We start from the raw sequence: 24,740 nt of genomic DNA on the forward strand, positions 1-24,740 counted from the left end.
CTCTGAGTAAATTTTCTTTGTCAAGATGTATACATTTGTTGATTTGTTGTTGTGTAAACACAGACTATGTTAAATGGCAAACATCTTTTTTTAAATTTTCATTCCCGTAAGGACCTAATTATGTTAGAGTGTTACAGAGAATCATCAGTAGTTGAGGGAAGTGTGACCATTAAACTCTGTCCTGAGGCTCTCAGTAGGTTTCTTCTTCAGAGCTGAGCTGCTTCAAGGTGAGCTATGAGTCCCTCCACCCCTGCTCAACCCACAGAGCTGCTATTGCCTGTTCTGTGTATCACAGTGGTTCCCCACAGGGGGCGGTTTTGTTTGTATTCTGACAAGGTCAGGGAAACATGGTGCTTATCACAGCTGGTGGGGGTGGGTGTGTGGGGGTGGTAACTGACATCTAATGAGTAGAGGCCATAGGCGCTGCTAAACAATCCACAAAGCACAGAATAGCTCCCACAACAGTTACCCAGCCCAGATGGTCAACATGGCTTCCGTCATATAAAAATTTGTCTGGAGAAATAATTCCTTGTCTAAACCCGTTGACAAGCATCACGTTAGAGCATTTTCAGAGATAAGCTGATGAAAAGCTGTAACATTATTTGGCAAATAAATGATGGATTCAAATAGTAATAATAAATTTGAATTTTTCCTTTTTTCTTTTTTTTTTTCATCAGCGACGATTGTGTTAAATGAACTCAACTGGACAAGTGCCTTAGATGAAGTTTTCAAAAAAAATCGAGAGGAAGATCCTTCATTGCTGTGGCAGGTGTTTGGCAGTGCCACAGGCCTCGCCCGGTATTACCCAGGTAAGTGCTCAATGACTCAGTAGGTATCCAATGAAATGTAAGTACCAGACTTAATATTTCTTTTTTTCTAATATCTGTTAGCTTCTCCCATATTGTGAGAAAAAGATATCAAGCCACTTTGATAAGGAAAGTGTATTCTTACATGGTTCTGTATCTACCCAAATCACTTTAAACTGCGAGGCCTCAGGCACAGCTGCAGCTCTTGGCATCTGGAGTCCAGCCAGGCTGCAGCGGTGCGGTGAGCAGGTGTCTGTGTACTTGGGACAGGGGGTTATCATGAATCTTAAAACAGTTCGGAGACGAGGGTCCATCTGCTCAGCATGGACAACATGTTGAATCGCAGTGAAGAATGGAATAGAATTTTTAGAAGCTCCCTGAAATATTTCTCCACATTTCAAGTCCGTGTTGTTTTGTCTGAAGAGTGTTGATGCTTTGCTTTAATTAGTGAATGGGGATTTGTTCAAATGAGTATGATGAGAAATAAAATGAAAATTCAAAGAAAATAGAGCTTGTGTAAGTACCCGGTTGGATTGCTTCTGAGGGCATCTTCGTGAGGATATGTATTCAGAGAAGATCAGTGTATTTTACACATTAAAATGAATGAACCCTTTTGTAATATCCTTTATTCTCACAAAGGAGGGTAAGGAGAAATAAATCAGGAACAAAAAAAGAAAAGTATATGATGTGTATAGATCCCCAGAACCTGTTGAAAAGACTAAGTGGAATGTCTGCTGGTATTTTTAAATTCACCTTTTAGAGCAGGCTGACAAGCACAAATGATTTTTGCTTGATCTTTACGGGATGTTAGGTAATTTGGCTTTAAACAATTGTGATACATAGAAGAATTTTTTGTGAGACTGAAGTTTTCTTTAACAAGTAGAGTTATTCACAATAAAAAGACACACCAGTGAAAATGGGGTGAAGTAGGCATTAGCTAATCTGTAGCTTTGTATGGCAATAACATTAAATAGACAATTATGTGGCCTTCCTCAGACTGAATAGCACTCAGATTAGGTAGACATTCTGCGTCGATGTGAACCCCAGATGCTAAGATCAGTGACAGGTCTTTTGTAGAAACCAGTGGGCTAGTCAAGACCTACTTTATTTTTCTTTGTTGAAAAAAATCATGAGTTAATAAAATAATGTTAGTATCTATGTAATATGTAATCGAATCCTACATCAAACTCTCTGCTCATGGGGCCCCTGCTTCTCCCTCTACCTGTTCTGCCTGCGTGTTCTCTCTCTTTTTCTCTCTGTCAAATAAATAGGTAAATTCTTTAAAAAAAAATATAAACCTTAAAGTTATTTAGGTTTTTATGTAGTTTATAAAGTTTATAATTTTTTAAAGTTATTTAGGTATTTTTATCAGGTCTTACAAAACATTTCTAAGTGTCATTTTGAGACATAGTAATTAGACACTTGGTGACCTGTTCAGTAATACACAGATATAAGAATAATCTGTCAGTAACTTATAGCATTATATAGCTGTAAAATCTTCTAAAATGTATTGCCTTGTTACCAATTCCATTTATGAGAAATTGATGGAAAGGTGGGAAAAGAAGAGAGAAAATTAGTTAATAATGAAAAACCAAGAGCCCAGTGCCAAAGGGAAATTGATGATGCTAAGAAAAACAACAGACAAAGATTCTAAGAGAAATAGGAAGGGAAACAGAGGGAAGATTGCATTAAGAAGAAAGGAGAGAGGGCGCCTGGGTGGCTCAGTGGGTTAAGCCGCTGCCTTCGGCTCAGGTCGTGATCTCAGGGTCCTGGGATCGAGGCCCGCATCGGGCTCTCTGCTCAGCAGGGAGCCTGCTTCCCTCTCTCTCTCTCTGCCTGCCTCTCCATCTACTTGTGATTTCTCTCTGTCAAATAAATAAATAAAATCTTTAAAAAAAAAAAAAAAAAAGAAGAAAGGAGAGAGAAAGCATGGGGTCAAGAGGAGGAAGGAAAGATAGGTTGAGTTACGAGCATTTTTTAAAGATGGTTCTTTTTACAAATAACAGTTAACTTTTAGCCTTTTTATCTTCTATATTCTTTCATTTTAAATGCTAATCAAAGGTAATAGCTTTGATTTTTTTTTCTTAACCCTCTTCATATATTTTTAAATTTGTTCACATTTGTCCACTTTGTCTTGGAAAAGAATTTTCAGTGTTTAATTTAGCTGAATCCTTATGATACCTCCATAATATTAGCCGTGGAAGCAACCCTCAGCCTCTTGCGATACTTAATTTTTCAACAAAGGTGTGCCAGAAAGTTGGTTCCCTGTGGGACTGATGGCTTGAATTCATTTACCTGTTAGAGGAGGTCATTTAAAATGGCTGTCTTGACTGCTGTGAAATACACTTGACGTAATTGAAACTTTGGTGATCTTTTCCTAAGCTTTATATTTCATTTTGTTTCTGACTACCTTTTGACATACAAAAGCCGTACATGATGGGTACAACTTGATGAGTTGGGAGATAAGTATACACCCCTGATACCATTGCTACAGTCAGTATTGTAAACCTATCCATCATCTCTAGAAGTTTCTTCCTACCATCTTGTTTATTATTCTATGTTTTGTGATAAGAGGGTTAGCAAATATTTAGATGTGTAATATATTATTTTTAACTATGGGTATTATGTTAAATAGAAGATCTCTAGGATTTATTCCTCCTGCATAATTAAAACTTCGTATCCTCTGACTAGTACCTCCCCATTTCCCACATGTCCCAGCCTCAGACAACCACCATTCTACCCCACTTCTGTGACTTTGCTCTTTCAGACTCCTCATGGAAGTGGGATCATGTAGTATTTTTCTTTCTTTCTTTGGCTTATTTCCCTTAGTGTGATATTCTCTGGGTTCATACATGTTGTCACAAATGGCAGAATTTCCTCCCCCCCCTTTTTTGTTTTGTTTTTGTTTAAAACCTGAATGAACTTTTTTTTTTTTTTAATATTACCAATATAATAGAACCGAGTCTCTTTATCAAAGACATTAAGATAATATTAAAATTTGGAACTAAGCCACCATATTTGTGTTGATGCTGACAGGCTTTTAATACATCCAACACTTTTTTCAAGTTTAAAGACTTATTATCATTCTTTTTAAAGTGAAGTCATTTTTAAAAATTACTCAGGAAGTCATACTTTTTCCCTCTGATCTTACCATTTTGATACAGGTCAGGATAAGGTAGAGTGGCTCATCCCTGATAAGTGTATGTTAAAGTAAAGGTCAAAAATAGCCTTTAAGGGCGCCTGGGTGGCTCAGTGGGTTAAGCCGCTGCCTTCGGCTCAGGTCATGATCTCAGGGTCCTGGGATTGAGTCCCACATCAGGCTCTCTGCTTGGTGGGGAACCTGCTTCCCTCTCTCTCTGTCTGCCTCTCTGTCTACTTGTGATCGCTTTCTGTCAAATAAATAAATAAATAAATCTTTAAAAAAAATAGCGTTTAATATTGTTAATTATCTTACTATGAATGGAATTAGAATATATGTTACTTTTACATAACTGGATTTTTATATAACAAGACTTACACCTCAGGTTTAGATCTCCCTAGTAGCTGTGAGAAACTGGTTGGATTTTCTAAATTTGCTCAGCCTTGATCAAATCTGGAAAACAAAACAATACAAGAAAACCCACTAACATCTCAGTTTATTCCCTGAAGGTTGTTACCAATGAGATAATAAACTGTAAAGTACTTTGGAAATAGAAAACAGTAGACATTTTTACAAGAGTGAGTATCACCTAGAATAATTTTGCCTAAATTCATTTTTGTCTTCATGTGAGAAATCGAAGAACATAATTGAGATTAGAGTCAGTTGACAAAGAAACTGAAATAGCCATCTGTTTATAACCCCTTCCACATTTCTAAGCAGTAATGTTAGCACCACATGGTGGAGGTGGTCCAGAGATGAAGGTTTTAGCCTCTGACCTTGGTTAAGACACTTCTCAGTGGAGCTTCCAGGTAAAATAAAAGTTGCTCAGTTAAGTGTGAATTTCACACAGATAGCAAAGAATTTTTTTTTTTAAGATTTTATTTGTTTAGTTTATTTGACAGACAGAGATCACAAGTAGGCAGAGAGAGAGGAAGAAGCAGGCTCCCCGCTGAGCAGAGATCCCGATGCGGGGCTCGATCCCAGGACCCTGGGATCATGACCTGAGCCGAAGGCAGGGGCTTAACCCACTGAGCCACCCAGGCGCCCCAGCAAAGAATTTTTTAATATAGTTATGCAATATTTGGGAAATATACTAAAAATATCTGATCTTTATCAATATTCAGATTTAACTGGGTGTCCTATATTTCTTTTAGCTAGATCTATCAACTGTATCTGTCACGCTCTGAGTTTCTGCATTTGTAATACAGGAAGATCAGCTTCCACATTATGTCACAGAATTCTTGTGGGGATCAAACTATTTATTCTACTAGTCTAAGTGTAGAGATTTTATATTTAAAAAAAATTCTGTTGGGGCACCTGGGTGGCTCTGCCTTCAGCTCAGGTCATGGTCTCAGGGTTCTGGGATCGAGCCCTGCATTGGACTCTCTGCTCGGCAGGGAGCCTGCTTCTTCCTCTCCCTCAGCCTGCCTTTCTGCCTACATGTGATCTCTGTCAAATAAATAAATAAACCTTTTTAAAAAAAATTCTGTCAACTATCTTTTAAAAATTTTTTGCTACGTGGGTGCCTGGGTGGCTCAGTTGGTTAAGGTCTGCTTTTGGTTCAGGTCATGATCTCAGGGTCCTGGCTGTGTGATAATGGAAAGGACAGCATATTGGGTGAAGAAGAGGTCTTGATGCATGTGGAAAGTTCTATCAGCAGAGTTGCTTACTTTGCCTAAGTCATGTTATGTCATGTTGTACCTGTGAGCCTATTTCATCACCAGTTAATTTGGGATGATGGAAGATGACTTCCAGCGCAGACAATAACATTACCTACTTAAATGTTGAGGCTTCAGTATTTGTGAAGTCCACAGTCTTTGTTGTGGGACAAGAAGTCCCAGGAATCGCTTTGTGGCATAGCCAAAGCCAGAGTCCATGTCTAGAGCCATCTTCATTGAGTATGTGCTAACTGGAAAATCACTTTAATTTATGAGTGCCTTTCTTTGAAAGCTCTTAAATGATTTGGATAAATGAACTTTAAAGCTATTAAACTGCTTTCAAGAGCTGTCAACTTTGTGAATTTTTAGCTATCGTTAAAACAGAGGTACAAGTTATTCATTTACCTATTAATATCTCCTGCAAGTGTTTTAATTCCTGCTGTAATTGGGATTGTAATTAGGAATTAGTGGCTCACTGAAATGCCGATGGAAGCAGTACTTACTCTTTTTTTCAGATAATTAGTTGTATTTGCAGAAAAAAAAAATTCTACTTCATTTTCATATGACATTTTCTTAATGTCTTATTAGGCACTTGTTCTTTCTCTGCCTCCTTCATTTGTTCATTTCAAAACAATAAAGTGACCTATTACTTGTTGAATTAGTGTTAAATATACCTCTGGGAGACAATTCTTTGTTGTTCTATCTGCTAAGATTTGCTAGAATAAAATGCAAAGAACCTGTGTGCAAAGTGTATGAAGTGACATATTTTTTCCTTATGGATGGTAATTGGTCTTGAGTTGTTTAGTACTTTTTGGAAAAGAGCTCCGAAGTACTTGAAATATCAGTCAGCAGATGACAGCTTAATCCGAAGAATACTTTTTTCCCCCCTTCTTGGTTATATATGAAGGCAGCATTTGTTATCGATTTCTAGCCAATTTGAAGAAAATGGGATAGTGTCTTAATATTTATGGTATGTATAGAAGTACTGTTTCCGGTGATCAGCTATCTTTCTTTAAAAATGCCATTTTCTTTTTTACTTTGCTATTCATGAATGGATGCCAGGTTTAACTATAAATGTATTGTATTTGCAGATCACTGTATAAACAAACTTGAGATGGAAATGATTACACTATCGTGTTTTTATGCTAGTAATTCTTAAAATCCAGTATACTGGTTAGGAATACTACCAACTACAAAAATGACTTGATTTCAACACTATGGAAGTTAGTTTCTCCCTTAAGTCAGCGTATCCATCATTGTGTAGACAGGGGCTGATAGGGATGATACCCAAAGAAAGGGTCCATGGCCTGTTTGATTTCTGTCATCCGAGTGTGGCCTCTGCCTTAGGCCCACCACTGTTACGGTATTCTCCCTCCTGTTGAGGGTACTTGTTGGATGTCACATAAAACCTTTACTGTTGTGGGATGTTGACCAGAATTCAGTGGCCTCATGGGCCCAGTTACCTTCAAGGTGGTCATCATGCAGCTGACAAAGCAGAAGCTCTACTAGAGAGGAGAGAAGAGATACTCGGGGACAAAAACACCTCTGACATGGTTACTCTGTGCACATGTGTGTTTTATTTTTTTATTTTTTAAAGCTTTTAAAGAGATTTTACTTATTAGAGAGAGAGAAAGATCAAGTGCATAGAGGCAGAGAGAGAAGCAGACTCCCCGCCGAGCAAGCAGCCCAACTCAGGGCTTGATCCCAGGACCCTGAGACCATGAGCTTGAGCTGAAGGCAGATGCTTAACCCACTGAGACACTTAGGTGCCCCCACATGAGTGTTTTAAAAGACCAAATTTTTCCTATCCGCCTGATATTTTAATCTAATTATGGAGTCCTCCTTTATATATCTTGAAATTTAGATTACCATACAGATCATTAAATGATTAAATGTCAGATAAATTAGACCGGCTGTAACAGTAGATTTGCTATAGGAGTTTTGAAAAAGGCAAAGTGATTAGAGACCAGAGTTACAGGCTTGGTTTATGAACTATGGATTGAAAAATCAAGTTGAAGGAAAATTAGAAGGAAGAAAGGCACCAAGTGAGAGCCGGAGATGAGCACGTACTATGAGAGGCTTGTAAACCCAGTTAATCTAAGAGTTTGTTACAGAAGTGTGCTATCAGATCAAAACTTCGCTTAATGACAGATTACATGGCTTCTAATGTCAGAATTGTTTGGGATTTAATGTGTAGGAAAATACCACCAACATTTTGAGCCGTGGAATAGACTAGCTAAAACAGTGTATATTCTCACGGGAAGGAGAAACACCAAGAGAACCTTGACCAGAAGGTACACTATTGTAGCAATCAGATGTGGGATGTTAAAGATGTGAACAGGGACCAAACAGGAATCAATTTTTTAAATTTTTAAAAAGATTCTATTTATTCATTTGAGAGACAGAAAGAGAGAGAATGAGTGATGGGGAGGGGCAGAGGGAGAGGAAGAAGCAGATTCCCCGCTGAGCAGGAAGCCTGGCATGCGGCTCGATACCAGGACCCGGAGATCATGATCTGAGCCAAAGGCTGATACTTCACCGACTGAACCCCTACCCCAGGCACCTCCCAAATAGGAATTTAAAAAGGAGACTCTTTGGATAGAAAAAAATGAGGATATTAGAGATGTTACAAAAATATATATATATATTGATACACTTATATATTGCAGAGTCAGTACCAGTGCAGTGCTGGGTAACACCTCCCTATTACCTCACATGATTGTCATTTCTCTTTTGTGGTGAGACCATTTAAGATGCCGTTTCTTAGTGACTTCCAAGTAGGTAATGTATTACTAACTATACTCACCATGCTGTACCTCCAGAACTTACTCATCTTTTGACTGGATGTTTGTACCCTTTGGCAAACCTCACTCTATAATTTCTCCCCCCGCCCCAGGCCACCGTCATTCTACTCTCTGTGAGTTCAGCTTCCTTAGATACCACATGTAAGAGAGATCATATAATATTTATTGTTCTCTGTCTGACTTTTTCACTTAGCACTGCCCAGAGAAGTGTATCAAATTAATGCATTGTTATATCTGAATTATATCTGATAAATGAATTTGGTGACAGACACAAGGTGTAAGATGACTGTAATGTTTAGTTTGAGTAGATATGAGAATGTTGGCACTGTATGCTGAAAAAAAAAAATACCAGAAGGATTTTTATTTGGGGAGTAAATTGGTAAGTTTGGTTTAGAACAGTAATCACACACACACACACACACACACACACACACACTCACTCACATACACATGATATTATCCTGAAATTCGCAATTGATCCTGATTCACAGAGATTCAGTAGGCTTTAGTTGCCTTTTGTATAGCCTCATCTCTTACCTCTCTTATCTAAAACTGTCTTGTTTTTCACACATAAGGGTTGTAATAGATACCCATTTTGCAATCAACTATGGATCCAGTCATGCTTAAATTAAGTGATTTATTTTATTGCTGACAGGAAAGAGTAGTTAGATACTAACATGAACCTGGACATTGCTTGTAAAACTGAATGGTAGATAACACTGTATATGAAATATAAGAATAAGTCTTGCTAAAAAGCTTCTTATTTCTTTTTAACGTCTGAAGGATCTCTCTCATTCTGTTCTTTTTTCTTTTATACATTGTTAAATTTCTATACCTCATGCCACCCATTTTTATATACATAGGAACATCTTTGCTGTGTAATTCATTTTATGTTCATTGTATTTTATGGAGGAAAAATTAACATCTTTGTCACAAATTCAGGCACCTTTCTAAGCACTTCTGTTAGTTACATCAAATAAAATAAGAAACATATTATTATCAACATTGTCTAAGAGGTATTGACTTATACAAAACAGGTAACTTGTTTTCATAGAATCAATTTTTTTTTGTTTTTATGAATATATCAATATTATCTCATTGGATTTGTTTGCTTACCAAATGGGAAACTTCTTCTGTCAGAGTTCCATTTTTCTCTAGGTAGTACATACCTGAAATGATTCTTCAGTAAATCTTCATCTTTCTAGAACTTGTGTTTTCAAGCTTATTTCTGAGCCACAGCTAATAACTACTTAGGGGCCATCTAAATGCTTATGTCCTTCTGCACTATTTACTTTGCTGAATATTCCACTTAACTGCACAATGTATTTGTCATCTGCTGCTCCTGCTGACAGACAGATAACCCCTTATGTTCAATGAAAATGTTTTCCGTATTGCTTTCCTGGCATTGGTAGAATTACCAGCAAATCATTTTGTAATAATGCTTTTGTTTTTCGAACTACAGTGATTTATCCTTGGCTGTGATATAGTCTATCTGTATGTGAGTTAGTGCTGCTCATTTATCTCTAAGTTAGAGGTGTTCTGGACATACTACCCTAGTGATATCAATGGCACTCTCAAGCCAAGACAGGGATATGTGGACATCAAACCTCATGGCTCAGTAACTAAATTAAAATCCCCCCCCAAATTGCATTAATTGAATCAATATAGTCAAGTATGGGTTGCAAATTGGTAAAGTGGTAAGAACAAGCTAACGGCCTGTTGCCAAAGAAACCAAACTATTCTAAGAATTCAAATACTAGAAAGAATTTTGCTCTGGAGAAATTCACAGGTGAGAGAAAAAATTATGAACATGTTAGATTAAAATGCAATGCCAAGAGATAGCTGATGAGTAGATTAACAAGTTAGAAACCCAGTTTAGGTTATCAGTTCTCAAGTCAAATTATACAATCTTGGAATTGTTGACTTAATGACATCTGGCACCCTGACTGCAGAGTTCGCCTCATCCGAACACCTTAACCCATTGTCCATCTCCGGTTTTACTTACTACCTGGTTTATTCTTGATCACGCACTCCTACATTGCCCCTTTCTCTCTTTTTGTTTGTTTTATTTTTTATAACCTATTTTCAGGTCTTCTCTTAATGTTTTAATGTCAGAGCTCCATCCTTGGTCATAGGTATCTTACCTGTCATTTACATAGAATACAAGCACCACCTTTCATGTGAAAGCTTTCCCCTAAAGCAATCTTTTTTTTTTTTTTTTGCTTTTTCCTCAGAGAAATTGTTTTTCATTTATATTATAATAGCCATCAGGTTTTATCTTCCTTCCAAATAAAGTCTGTATACATTCTTTATAAAAAGCATTGCAGTGTAAGCAACTGCTGGTAACGATAGCTGGGGTGTGTGCATGTGTGCATGTGTGTGTGTCTGTGTGGGCGTGTAGGTGTGTACACTTCCCATCTCACCTATGACAATGCCTTGTGTATAGTGAAGAATAGGTGTTAAATTAAGCTGGACAGATTAACATAACAGCTACTTCAGCTGAAAACAAGTATCCAAGTAGAACTTAAGAGAATTATTTCTAAATAAAGTGAAACAAGGGCAAAGCACAGATGGAAACTGTAAAGAAACTCAGTGTTGCAATTATCTAGGACTGTGCCTATACCCCTTTCCCATCCTACTCCCCTTAATCTATGCCAGTGTTCTCCATGGGATTTCTGGAGTGACCTCATGTAGTCCTTTTTAAGATGGCCGGGAAATTTTTATTGACTCTATGACAGCAGCCTGCATCATTGGCAATGGAGTAGGATGAAATGGTAGAACGTTCCAAGCCCTAGTAATGGGAGCGTGCTTGTAGGCAGTGAAAATCTAAGCACATCCTCTATTCTATTTAAAACCTCTCTCTATAATAAGTAGGTTCAGTGACCCAATGATATTGTTTTCTAACATTCACATATGGATTGCCTATTATGTGCCAACTTAGTTCTAAGTGTTGTGTGAAAATCATTGACTCTTATCTATAACCCTTGGAAATGGGAAATAGGCATCCTTCCTCTCATTTTACTGAAAAAGGCTCAGTAATTCAAGCAATGAAAAATTTAGGTAGACTAGTGCCAAGCTCATTTCTGAAGTTCTACACTAGGCTGTTACCAATCAGACAAGAACATGTGAAGAAGACACAAGAGGATAGACTCTTCCTATGAGCATTGGTTCCAGTGGAATGGCTTCCTTCTAGTCTTCTGCCTCCGCATCTCATCAGTGGCTCTGTGCCATCAAGCCTCAGTCATTCAGCATTTGAAAACTTGACTTGGGAATGTGCCTCTAAATTCAGTAATGATCAATGAAAGATAAGACATGAAAATGAACTAGATTCTAGTAATATCAGCATCTAAGCAATAAGCTTTTGCTTCAGGGCCAAAATAGCACAGTCCTAAGAAGATAGAGGAATGTCAGAAAGAAATAGTGAAGGAGATTTCAGACACTCTGGGAAGTGTTCACTTCCTTTATGTTTAGCTCAGTGTAATGGGGTTGAGTTCTGACCCCTATCAGATTATTGGTTCAGTTAAATTAAACAATGGCTAACATAACTGAGACTACATATATTTTACTCTTACCTTAATGGTAGATTCGTTGTAGAGCAAGTGTGGTCCCATCTGTGTACCATTCTTTGGGTTGTTGTCCCCATCTGTAGGATTAAAACTGGATCGACACTTATCATATTTATTGTTAAGGTGAAAAGGAAGGGGAAAATTAGTGAAAGGTAAACAGCATGACCAAAGACTTGCACATGTGTTGCTTTTCAAATGCTGTTGATGGGAATTTCATCACATGGCCCCACTGTGGCAAGAGAAACTGAGAAATACAGTTTCTAGTACGTAATCACCTAAAACTTGGGAGGTATTATTACTAGGAGGATGGAGAAGAGTATTTTAAAGCCCACAGACTATTTCTTTGGTCATCCGAATACCTGTGCCTAAGTTTTTTTCCCCCCACATGTAGAACACACTCACCATCTTTCCATACAAGATGATCCAAAATCCCACCAAGTTAGTACATCCGGATAATAATCCAGGATCTCCAGGGAATATGCAATACTCTCTATCATGTTGATGCAACTTTTCCTAATTTGACTGTTTATAATACAACTGAATGCCAGTTGCTCTCCCTCCGCCCATTTCCATTATTGCTCAGGTGTCTTCTATGCAATGATACTGTCTTCTGGATGACCATAATAAAAATTGTCATTTGAAAAAAGAGTAGGAAGTACATAGCAGTCACATGTTTATGATACCTATCACAATTCTTTGAGTAAGAAACACAAATACAGCCTGCTCTTGGATAAAGATTTTTTGATTAGGCAGCCCATTGGTTTCCTTTGGGAGTAAGCCTTCTGTCTGTAGACCTCTCTGGCAGGTCCGAAGAGGGATGTGCTTGGGGCAAAACAGCTTTCCTATCCTGGTGTTTCTGCAGAAGTTTTTGAGCCCAGATACTGCTTTTGGGTTCAAAAGCAGGAAGAAGATTTCTGCAGTCTAGTCTTGTGTTGCATTGGTAACACAAACAGCATCAAAAACAATACAGAGTTGGCTTGTAGTGAGTTTCTTGTGCTAGCAATCTCAGTCCTAAGATTGAGTCTAGAAGTCAAGCTTTTAAAAGAGAGAGAGAGAGAGAGAGAGAACACGGTGGGGAGGAGCAAAGGGACAGAAAATCTTCAGTAGAATCTCCACTAAGCACAGAACACAAGGCAGGGCTCTGTCCCTTGACCATGAGGTCATGACCTGAGCCGGAATCAAGGGTCAGACGCCTAACTGACAGAGCCACCTAGGGACCTGAATCTAGAAATCATTCTTAAATCCAACATCTTTTTTATATTTACTGAGTTCTGAACTTAGCCCATCATCGTCTCTCATTTTAGAGGTGGTTTACTCAAAACGTCACTGACAACAGAAAACTCATGTTAGAGTAGTGGACATTACTTATATTTTAGTTGTCCATCTGTACCTATGGCCAAGGTTATTAGCTGCCTGCCAAAGTTGTGTCTTCTCATTACATTGTGAATTTTTGCCTTTGCAAATGACACCCCACCAGGTACTATACTTGTCAGACCTCCTTTGTATCTATCTAGCACCAGTAGTATGAGTGGAAGCAAGAGGTCTCTGTTCAAACCTGTGATTGTTAGGAATTGGTGTGCCCTCTCCACGCTTCCTGAGGGACTCTAGAAACCCGACGCTGAAAAAGACAAAAGTGCCACCAGCTCTAGGTGATTGAATACCATCTTGTAGCAGTATCTATGCCCCTGGGGCTAGTGATATATCACTTAGACTTCATATGAGTAAGAAATAAACTTTGTGCTAATAAACAGGAGACTTAAGATTGTTCATTAAGTTATTTTGTATTACTGTAGAAGATAGTGAATCCTTTCCATGTCTTGGGTATTTCCCAGGTTGAAAGTGTTACTGGAGAACGAAGCCCAGCTTGTAACACAGACTCTGAAAAGGCCAGCTATTTGCCTGGCCTTACTCTCTGGCATTTTTGTGTGGGTACATAACCCTCAGTCTGTTATTGAGACTTATCCTGGACCTTGATATAGGAGCCATGATGCGAATTAGGGAATATGGATAATTCATTCTGGAACAGTAGTATTTGGGCAGCAATATTGAGATTCCTGGAAATCTTACGAACTATATGGTACACATTTATTGAATTAATGTAGGTTTAACAACAGTCCAAATTCATTATCATGGCTAAGAATTCAGAACCATCTCTAAAAATCCATAAGAGATGACTGAGGTGAGCTTAAAGCAGTGACCCACATAATACCAATTAGATCCAGCCAGTAGGACCAAGGTTGGGTTTTAAAGGCTTTTTTGAGTATGTGACTTTACTTTTTTGTATGTGACCAAAAATGCAAAATCTATTAGAGTTAGAAAAATGTTGTTGAACTCATTAATGGGAAATGCAGTTAGCTGTCATTTGAAGTGGTGTGTGTGTGTGTTTTTTTTTTCTACCAAGAGAATCAGCCCTCAAGTCATCATTATGTGCTTTATTATTTCCTAGCAGCTGACATGAAAAACTGTACTCTCATATTATTATTAGGGCATTTTAACCAGAAAATGGTTCTACAATCTGCATAGTTTCTCAGGAATATTTCTGTAACCCATATTTCAGTATTCTGAGTAATCATATGTGTAAGTACCTTTTGAAATCAGTGATTCAAAAACTAGCATAGCTCTCCTTAAGTACCATGTGAAGTAGAATTGTAGTCCAATAGACTTAGCCAGAGACATGCCCGCAGTTCATTTTGGAACAGAGAAAGCATTCTCACAACCAGTCATTCTCACCATTAACAATGGCAGGCAGAAATAAGATGCCCACTTTTTGGACTCCCTTCTTCTCCTGTCATCCCAAAATCCTAGTGGAAAGCAAATGGGACATCTACAAGGAACACTATTAGGCCTTCTTACAGGAATTTTAGAAGCTCCAGTTTCCTGTCAAAACATGCAGCTTTCATTATGCATCATTAAGAAAGTGGTTATTGTGGGAATTTCAGTGTATGGTTATTATCCTTTTACTCTTTGACATTCTGTAATTCTGAGCCTCCATAAATAAGGTACCGCTTAAATGCCACAATGGGATTTTACATCAAATTAATTAGTGAGATCACAGAAGAAACTACATTGTTTAATTTTACCATAATGTAAATATATTAATTTATCAAGGGATATTTCCTAATGGTAAATATCTCAGAAGACTTTTAAGAGAATATTATTAATATTTTTTAAATATAAACCATCTAATTTTATAAGCCATATTAAAATTGAATGGTCTGGCTCATACTGTAAATTGCAAACCTTTTTTCTATCTTTAAAGAAATATACAAATGTATGGAGCATCATACTATAAATCATGCTTAATTTCAAATAACAATTATAGGGAAAATGAATTCTAGATGAATGTCATCTGCAAAGAACCCAAAAATCTAATTTAAACATGACTTTCAAATTTCAGTTTTGGTAAGTCACTTGTCAAATTCACCGTTTAACCACTTCCAGCTTATGGTGGTTGTGGGGCCTTTGCAGGGTTACCTGATGTCCCTTCTGTCCTCTCTCCCTATCATTTGTAATAGTCTAAGTCCAATCAGGAGAGAGAAAACAGTATTTTGGACAGGGGAAATTATCTTTTTTGAAGGTTAATTTTTTAAAATAAGGAATTATTGTCACAGGGTTAGAGTAATGAGGGATTGGCTCTAAGTACAGATCACTCTGAGTGACACAGGACTGCCAGATAGAGTATGATATGATGTAATCTGTAACAGCAACTGCCCCTGGACTTGAGATTGCTGGAGGAGGCAACCTCAATCCCAGGTGCCTCTGGGCTGAGATCCAGATCTTGCTTTTTTTTTTTTTTTTCCCTTAAGATTTTATTTATTTGAGAGCTATACCATGCAGCCTGCATGGGCTGGGGGAAGGGCAAAGGGAGAGGGAGAAACAGGCTCCCCTGCTGAGCAGGGAGCTGGACATGGGGCTTGATCCTGGGACCTGAGACCATGAACTGAATGAGCCAAAGGCAGACATTTAACCAACTGAGCCACTTAGCCCCCCACCCCCCGCCCTGAGATCCAGATCTTATAGGGGACACTTCCATGCCCACCAAATGACCAGAGGTTGCTATGATGTCTTGCTAGAATGGTTTGCTGGTAATTCATCCTTTAGGGTCCAAAATGTCTCCTTGGAGGCACTCTACTAGAAAAGTAGTCAGGGAGTACTGCTGGCCATTGTTTTCTGGAGAGTCTGTGAGTGCTCCAAGACCTACCCAAGTTGTAATAGTGGGGCTGGGGAAAATACAAGACACGGTAGAAGCCAGACACCAGGAAAGCCTCCCATGGCCGGAGAGCCTTTGAGCAAACGAATCAGAAACAGGAAGCAAAATCCCTTTTCTCATTGAGTGTCTCATTCATCATCTGCTGACAAAGCTTAAAATTGTGCTCCTTACTGAGCAAAAAATATTTAAAGAGCCCAGATCCTTTTCATAGAGCAAGATAAATGGGTGAATTTGAAGCTGAGAGGCAATAAATGTATACAACCATCAAAACATACTGAAAGGGGTGCCTGGGTGGCTCAGTGGGTTAAGCCACTGCCTTCGGCTCAGGTCATGATCTCAGGGTCCTGGGATCGAGTCCCACATCGGGCTCTCTGCTCAGCGGGGAGCCCGCTTCCCTCTCTCTCTCTCTCTGCCTGCCTCTCTGTCTACTTGTGATTTCTCTCTGTCAAATAAATAAATAAAATCTTAAAAAAAAAAAAAACATACTGAAAGGATATCATTCATTTGAATTTGTAGTTATCACCTAGACCGTGGCTTGGGGAGTCTGATATTATAGAGGACTAGTTGAACGTGAACTGGCATATCTCCCGCATGCTTGTTGCTTTATTCCAGGGCTCCCGGAAAAAGAAAAAGTGAAATGTTACCTTGCTGGCTCTTAAGTTTTTGCAAGTGCAGATTGTAGGAATAACAGTAATTTTATCATTTCATTTGCATTGCCTATATTGTAAATGGTTGGTGGAAGAGGGCTATATTTAAACTCTTTTATATAAATGTCCTTTAAAATGAAAGTCTTTTTTTTTTAAAGATTTTATTTATTTACTTGACAGAGATCACAAGTAGGCAGAGAGGCAGGCAGAGAGAGGGGGAGAAACAGGCTCCCCGCTGAGCAGAGAGCCCCATGTGGGGCTCAATCCCAGGACCCTGAGATCGTGAGCTGGGCCGAAGGCAGAGGCTTTAACCCACTGAGCCACACAGGCGCCCCTAAATGTCATTTTATAATATAGTTACTAATGAGAAAGAAATTTTGTAGGTAAGGAAAGACTCAGAAGTTATCTATTTTTTGACGTAACCTAATTGGCCAAATTATTGTACTTGGCTGATAAACTTGATTCACGATACAGTTTTCCATAACTTCCATACTTTTCAGTAGGGAAAAGGGCAAAATAGATTGGGAGGCATAAGTCACGTGAATTATTATAGGAATTTTCCCAAGAGCCGTATGTTCAAGGAGAGGACTTCGTCAGCGTAAAATGATCATCTGATTTATCAGCTTTTATTACTATCCATTAGGTCTAAGGAGTGTGTGTGTGTGTGTGTGTGTGTGTGTAAAACATTTAATTTTAAAGTGTAGATTTGGTTAGAATAAGTGTAAATTAATTGCATTTAAAAGCAATGCAGATGTGGTGCCTGGGTGGCTCAGTGGGTTAAGCCTCTGCCTTCGGCTCGGGTCATGATCTCAGGGTCCTGGGATCAAGTCCTGCATCGGGCTCTCTGCTCAGCGGGGAGCCTGCTTCCTCCTCTCTCTCTCTGCCTGCCTCTCTGCCTACTTGTGATCTCTCTCTGTCAAATAAATAAATAAAATCTTAAAAAAAAAAAAAAAAAGAAGCAATGCAGTTAACATTATTTTTCTGATGATTGCAAAATGATAAAGGCTCTGTAACTAACACAAGATTCTTGAATTTATACTTGAATTACCTCAAATCATTCAAATAAATTTAAGAAAAAGGCTTTTCCATGGATTGATTTTAATTCTACTTTAACTTTTTAATTATAATCACAAATGTTCTGGCCGTCATTGAATTTGTGAAGACTAAGATTAAAGAAATCATGCCTTCATGTAAATAATAATTCAAGAGAAGATAATAAAAGTATAAGGATCAAATAATTGAAAGTATAATTTACATTAGTGGCAGGTAATTTTTCTTTTAAGGTAAATTTTGATGTTAGTAGAGAGGAGGTAAGATGCATAACCTCTGGACACCTGATAAAGCATGTAAAGTTAGCATCCAGAAAATCCCTATGTGTACAAGTTAGTTATGAAATAATGTGAAAAAAGATAATTGACTTCTGTTAACTTTCTTTTATACCACTGCATTTTTTGCCATTTTAAAAAAAGGCTAAGGGTATATAAATTAAAACACCCATTTTAACTATTGCTGAGGAATGTTTCAGTGGAATTTTATGAATTTTAAAAATATCTTTCTAGATCATATCTACTATGTTGATTTTGTTTCTCTGTTTTTAACTTAACTTCTCTCTTTCTTGTAGCTTCTCCATGGGTTGATAACAGTAGAACTCCAAACAAGATTGATCTTTATGATGTACGCAGAAGACCATGGTAAGAATTTTTAGGTAGCTGTGAAAAAATGAACTAGACAAAAGAAGGTCACATTTTTTGTGAAAAAGTTGAAAAGATTTCCATTTTAGAATGAATATTGTCTAATTATTTTAAAGAGCTAGTGAGTTTTTTTTTCCCCCAGCTAATAAATAAATACAGTTAAAATTCAAGATGGTGAGTTCAAGTGAGCAATAGTAGTGAAAATTGTTGAAATGACTTATTAAATGATTTCAAATGGACTAGTTTTTAAGTTTTATATTCAGTGTCCCTCTCTGGATCTCTTTTAGCCAGCAGGGGTTTCTACTGAAAAGCTCCCAGTTTGCTTGGAGTAGAGCTTTAATGAAGTGTCTCAATAGAGTAGAAGGTGGTTTGCCTCTGGCAGTCAACTAATGAGACCTGGCCCCAAGATACAAGCTGCCCCTAGTCATGGTCACATAGCTTAGGTTTCATTCTCCCAAAAGGAAAGCTGCTTTGTTCCTCACTACTAAAGCAACTCTTCTCTTAACATGTACCTCGAAAAATAGCAAATAGCTCACGATTGCACTCACTGGGAAACAACTATTAAACTTGTGCATTTTATTTCCATTTTTAAAAAATGTATTTAATGTGAGGATTGATCTTTTTTAAATGGGTTCATATTTTGTACAGTACACTGCTTTGTAACCTGTTCTTTCATATCAATACCTTTGAGTGCTTATGCATGAGAGACATGCTTAACATCATTTTAGCATAATTATATGGTAACTTATTTTGAAAATCTACTACTATATTGGACATTTAGATTATTTCTACTTGTGAGGGTTTAAACAAATTCCAAGATGCATGATGATTGAACCGAAGAAATATATTCTCAACTTTTAAAATGTCCTGTTAACCATTCCAGTAGCGATTTACATGAACACCAGCCACAAATGATAGTATCAGATATTATTAATCCACGTAATATTCTTGTTAATATTTCTCTAGGTGTGGTGGCCCTGGAGCTATGGGTTGTTGAATGGAGGCCAAGACTGGGATATCACATAGATAGGGTTTAGAAACTATTGTTTTGGGGAAGACCTTAGAAGCAATGTGCCAACCTACTAGCCTGTCCTCTCAGATCCCAATGGAGAAGTATGGCTGGACCACTGCAGATGTTGGACTTGAACTAGATTTGTCTTTCATTGGAATATTCCAGCAAACCTGCCCCTTTCACCTTCTTTTTTCTTTTTTTTAAATTTTATTTATTTATTTGACAGATAGAGATCACAAGTAGGCAGAGAGGCAGGCAGAGAGAGAGAGAGGAGGAAGCAGGCTCCCTGTGGAGCAGAGAGCCTGACGTGGGGCTGGATCCCAGGACCCTGGGAACATGATCTGAGCCAAAGGCAGAGGCTTTAACCCACTGAGCCACCCAGGCACCCCCCTTTCACCTTCTTACAGAGAAATGGACTTGGGTGTATGTTATAAACTCTGTTTCATGAACACGTAGTCCTGAGTAGATACTCACTGTGTTGGATGTTGTCTGAAAATGAATTGGCAGGTTTTCTGCAGAGAGGCCTCAAAGATAACTAAAACGTTGAGTTCAGGTTTAGCTTTTGCTGTTGGATAAATCGGAACCCCCCCCCAACTCCCGCCAATCAGGTTGTGGGCAAGCAGCATGAACTTTGGGGGATCACTCACCTGCAATTCAATTTATCGCTACAGTTGGGCTGGGGGGCAATGTGAGAATCCATATTTTGAACTGGTTCTCCAGGTGATTCTCAGACACTAAAGTTCTGAGAGGCACCACCTGAAACTCTTGGGAATGTTATACATTACTGTGTTTTCAATCACTTTATCATCACTTTGTATTACCCTTTAGTATTTCTTCTCTGTTGATAGTTGTTTTCTCACATTCCTAGACCACCTAGCTCTTGCTGTGTTTATTTTCTGCATTGAAAAATAGGATATAATCTTATAATTCCTTAGAGTGAGTTTTAAACCCCATGGTCAATAAACTGGAGTTTAGGATACACACACACGTGTGTGTGTTTGTGTGTGTGTGTGTGTGTGTGTGTGTGTATACACATATATGTATACATATATATATTTTTTCCATATCCAGGAGGTAATTTCTTTTGCTTCTAATATTAGAACACATCTCTTGATCTCTTGTTTTATCTGTGAAACATATTCTGCCTCTGACATCTCTATTATGTTAAATGGAGCTTTTTAAAAATTGACATTGTAGAACTGTGAGTGAAAACACATTGCCTACTGAGATGCTTGAAAAAAATACCTGATCTAAAAAAAAAAAAAATCAGTGAATGCCAATTCAAAACATATCAATGTTTAATAGTTTTCAAGAGAAAAAAGTATTCATATGGTCTTTGTTTCAGGTACATCCAAGGAGCTGCATCACCTAAGGACATGCTTATCCTGGTTGATGTGTGAGTAGTTAAATATTCTCTCTTTATATACTGAAAATTTAGGAAGATAACAGTAATATGTTGGAAGTAGGTTGGGTTAAAAAAAAAAAGCAAAGAGAAATTATGATGACTTTATATCCAGGGAAAAAAAGCCATATCAAGATAATAACAAAACAAAAATTAGCTTACAGAAAATAAGAATCTACATTGGAATTGAAAATTATGGCATATTTCTAATGTCTGAGCTTTTTGAAAAATTATTCTTTTATTTCAAATTTTTGCTTTACATTTTAAACAGGATAAAGTATTTTGTTGATAAAACTTAGCAGTTCCTGGTACCCCCCCCCAAAAAAAATTAGTTGTCATTTAGCTACTAACGATTCACATAATTTATAGGAATTTATCCACAGAATAGATAAATATCAAATATATTAAACGCCAATACTGGGACTTTTTAAAGAGAAATGCTGGTATATAGAAGGAATTGCATGAGTTTTTGTATTGGTCATTTTACTTTTTTTACATCCCTCAAGTTAAGGGGTATGTGTGTGTAATCTTCTAATAAAATTTAAGATGAAATTGCAAGTATATAGAATATAATAAGTTTTTAAGAGCAATGCCAAAGAGCTAAAAAACAAGAGGTATAAAATGCTTATTTTCCTTGAGAGAAAAAGTTAAATCTTCTTAAGTTCTTTGTCATACTGGAAGAAACAGAATCCAATGTTTTGTAGACAGCTAAATCCATACCAGAAGCTAATATCATAATTTGAAAACACTTAAAAATGATCTGAAATAAACAAGTTAAAAACCTATCACTTAGCCTGAGAAAGAAAAGATAAAGGAATTCAACATATTAACTTACATGTTAATTCCCATTTCATTTCTTAAAATATATGTAAATCAGAACATATTTTAATTAAATTATTATGGAGTTATATGCTAATCCTTGATATTCTTCTTAAGTGTAAACCTAAGTGGTGATTCAATATGGTATTAGCTTTTTGGATATGTGATAATTCCCAGAAATAATTCTTCATATTAAAATCTTTAGAATCCACATGTATATTAGAAGATTAAAAATGCATATCAAGTTCAAATAGCATTTTTAAAAATTATTTCAACAAACATGTATGGAAGGTCTCCTTTATACGATGTGATAATGTAGAGACAAAGATGATTAAGATGTCTCTCAAAAATAATTCAAGTGTATTAGTGAAACTTAACCATATTCCCAAGTAACTAAAGTAATTGTAGAAGGTGATAGACGTAAAGTATGACCCAGTACTAAGAGTCCATAGGGAATAACACTCTCATTGAAAGTGTCAGAAAAAACTTAACACGAAGGAAGTAAAATTAGAATTGATTTCACAAGGTGGGCATGGGAGAGGAGGGGACAGAGAATGGAATTTCTGGTGGAAGAATTGACAGGAGTGAAGTGACATAGGTGAAAACATTTGGGGGCACTGTATTGAGCAGAAGAAAGTAAGGAAGGAAGGAAGGCAGGAAGGGAATGAAAGTCTTTGAATACAGAGCTCTTGTGATCACTGGCTAGTTAGTAGGTAACTATGAAATATTAACAGTATTAGCTCAAGATGTGTTTCTAGAATTTTCACCTGTTTGCATGGCGAGGAGTAGAGGCTAAGAGTTGGATGGAGTGGCTGTTACCCAAGCTCAGGGTCTTCAGGTAAGACGCACCTGACACAGGGTGGAGAGAAGATGGAGAAGAGGCCACCTCTTGGGGAACTGAGAAATGGAATGAAAAAGAGAGGTTGTCTGAAAGGGTGAGAAAGGTGAGAGGAAGGAGGAAATTGGTTGACTGAAATCCAGTCAGATTGGTACTAAGATCATTAATAGGGAAAAAAATATGTGTGGGCGTAGTTTGCCATTCTGTATATTGACCCTGTAGTTGATTAACAAAGCCAGAAGTCTAAAAGTGGGGAAAAGTTGAGAGCTCTAGAGACGAAGAAGGGGGAGTTAGTTGCCTAGAGGTGAGTCGCATGGTGAGATGAGGTCGCCGAGGATCCGTAGAATATGTAGAGACGAGAGAAATAAGGGCTAGAACCCTTCAACCTGGCTAACAGAGCTGGTATTCGGTATCTATTTCTTCAGTAAGTAAATATGTCATGAGTATCTGTAATTTCTTAAAGTCATCCCGGGACATACAGTTTTCATCATTATAGTTAGAAACGTATACATTCAGATGCTGATAGGAAAGATAAAATTCCTTACAATATATTTCTACTCCATCAGAAATGTGACTCTCTTTACTAAATTTTGAAGATAAAATTACTTAATATTATATAAATGACCTAGAGTTAGTGGGAAAGTCTCCTTTTGTTAGGATGTGTGGTGTTGCTTCAGTATGTGGTCATAGATCCATTGTTTTATAGGAGTGGAAGTGTCAGCGGATTGACACTTAAACTGATTCGAACATCTGTCTCCGAAATGTTGGAAACCCTCTCAGATGACGATTTTGTGAATGTGGCTTCAGTAAGTATAAGATGACTGCATTTTTGTGGAATTAATTCTGCAATTTCTTTCTCCCTCTGATTTTAAATATTTCATAGTGTTTTATCACTGATAGGCTGAGGTAGGTCTGATCTGTGATAAAGCTGTCTTACTGAGCAGTCCTCTGCTTGTTGCTAATTCTCCTATGCTTCCAAGCCAAGGTTCTTTTTGAATGTCTAAGGCTTTTCCCATGAGTGAAGTAATTGAAGTAATAATGAAGAAAAAAAAACACAGCAGATACTCTCCCCTCACACCAAGGAGCTTAAACAGGTGACATGAACCCTGTACTTGCTGTTCGCTGTAACTTCTAATCAGTAGCAACTTGGCAGCATCATTAGATGGCAATATTCTCTTCATTATAATACTCAATTTTTCACACTGGACATGTACCCATAATGTATTAGGGTTTTTTAAACTGAAGTGTAATTACGCTACACAGTGTTACGTTAGTGGCAGGTATACAACATATTGATTAAACAATTCTATACCAATGGTATGTGTTGTCACCATCTATCACCGTACAATGTTAATAAAATATTGTTAACTATATTCCCCATTCTGTACTTCTCATCTCTGTGACCTATTTATTTTATAATAGGAAGTTTGTCCCTCTTAATCCCCTTTATTTTACCCATTCACCCCACCCACCTCCTTTCTGACAACCACTGGTTTGTTCTTTGTATTTAAGAGTCTCTTGGGTATTTGTTCATTTGTTTTGGTTTTTAGACTCTACATACAAGTAAAATTATATGGTATTTGTTTTTCTCCACCTGACATTTCACTTAGCATAATACTTTCTAGGTTTACCCATGTTGTCCCAAATGGCAAGATTTTTTTTGGGGGGGAGGGGTGCTGAGTCATATTCCAGTGTGTGTATCTCACTCTGTCTTTATCCATTCATCCTTTGGTTGATACTTAGGTCACTTTCATATCTAGGTTATAATAAATAATGTTGCAATAAACATAGGGGTACATATGTCTTTTTGAATTAGTGCTTTTATATACTTTGGGTAAATACCTAGTATTGGAATTACTGGATCATGTAGTATTTGTGTTTTTAATTTTTTGAGGAATGTCCATGTTGTATTCCACAGTGCCTGCACCAATTTACGTTTCAGCAGTAGCGCATGAAAGTTTCTTTTTCACCACATCCTCCCCAACTCTTGATTTTTTTAATTTTTTTTGTCTTTTTCATATTAGCCACTCTGACAGGTCTAAGGCAATATCTGATTGTGGTTTTGATATGTATTCCCTGATGATGAGTGAAGTTGAGCATCTTTTCATTTGTCTGTTGGCCATCTGTCTGTCTTCTTTGGAAAATATA

The 24,740-nt window shown here is 37.4% G+C and overlaps 1 protein-coding gene across 2 annotated transcripts in view; it reads left to right on the forward strand.

Moving 5' to 3' along the window:
- The window catches only part of CACNA2D1 (calcium voltage-gated channel auxiliary subunit alpha2delta 1), a 501,786-nt gene that overhangs the window by 364,973 nt on the left and 112,073 nt on the right, over window positions 1-24,740 (forward strand). For both annotated transcript variants that reach the window (XM_059396947.1, XM_059396946.1), the window contains exons 7-10: window positions 678-809; window positions 18,452-18,521; window positions 20,879-20,929; window positions 23,299-23,398. In XM_059396947.1, the coding sequence (XP_059252930.1) occupies window positions 678-809; window positions 18,452-18,521; window positions 20,879-20,929; window positions 23,299-23,398 (353 nt within the window). The remainder of the gene's footprint in view (window positions 1-677; window positions 810-18,451; window positions 18,522-20,878; window positions 20,930-23,298; window positions 23,399-24,740) is intronic.

The sequence above is a fragment of the Mustela nigripes genome, chromosome 4, assembly GCF_022355385.1.
Source record: "Mustela nigripes isolate SB6536 chromosome 4, MUSNIG.SB6536, whole genome shotgun sequence".
In the NCBI taxonomy this organism is placed as follows: Eukaryota; Metazoa; Chordata; class Mammalia; order Carnivora; family Mustelidae; genus Mustela; species Mustela nigripes.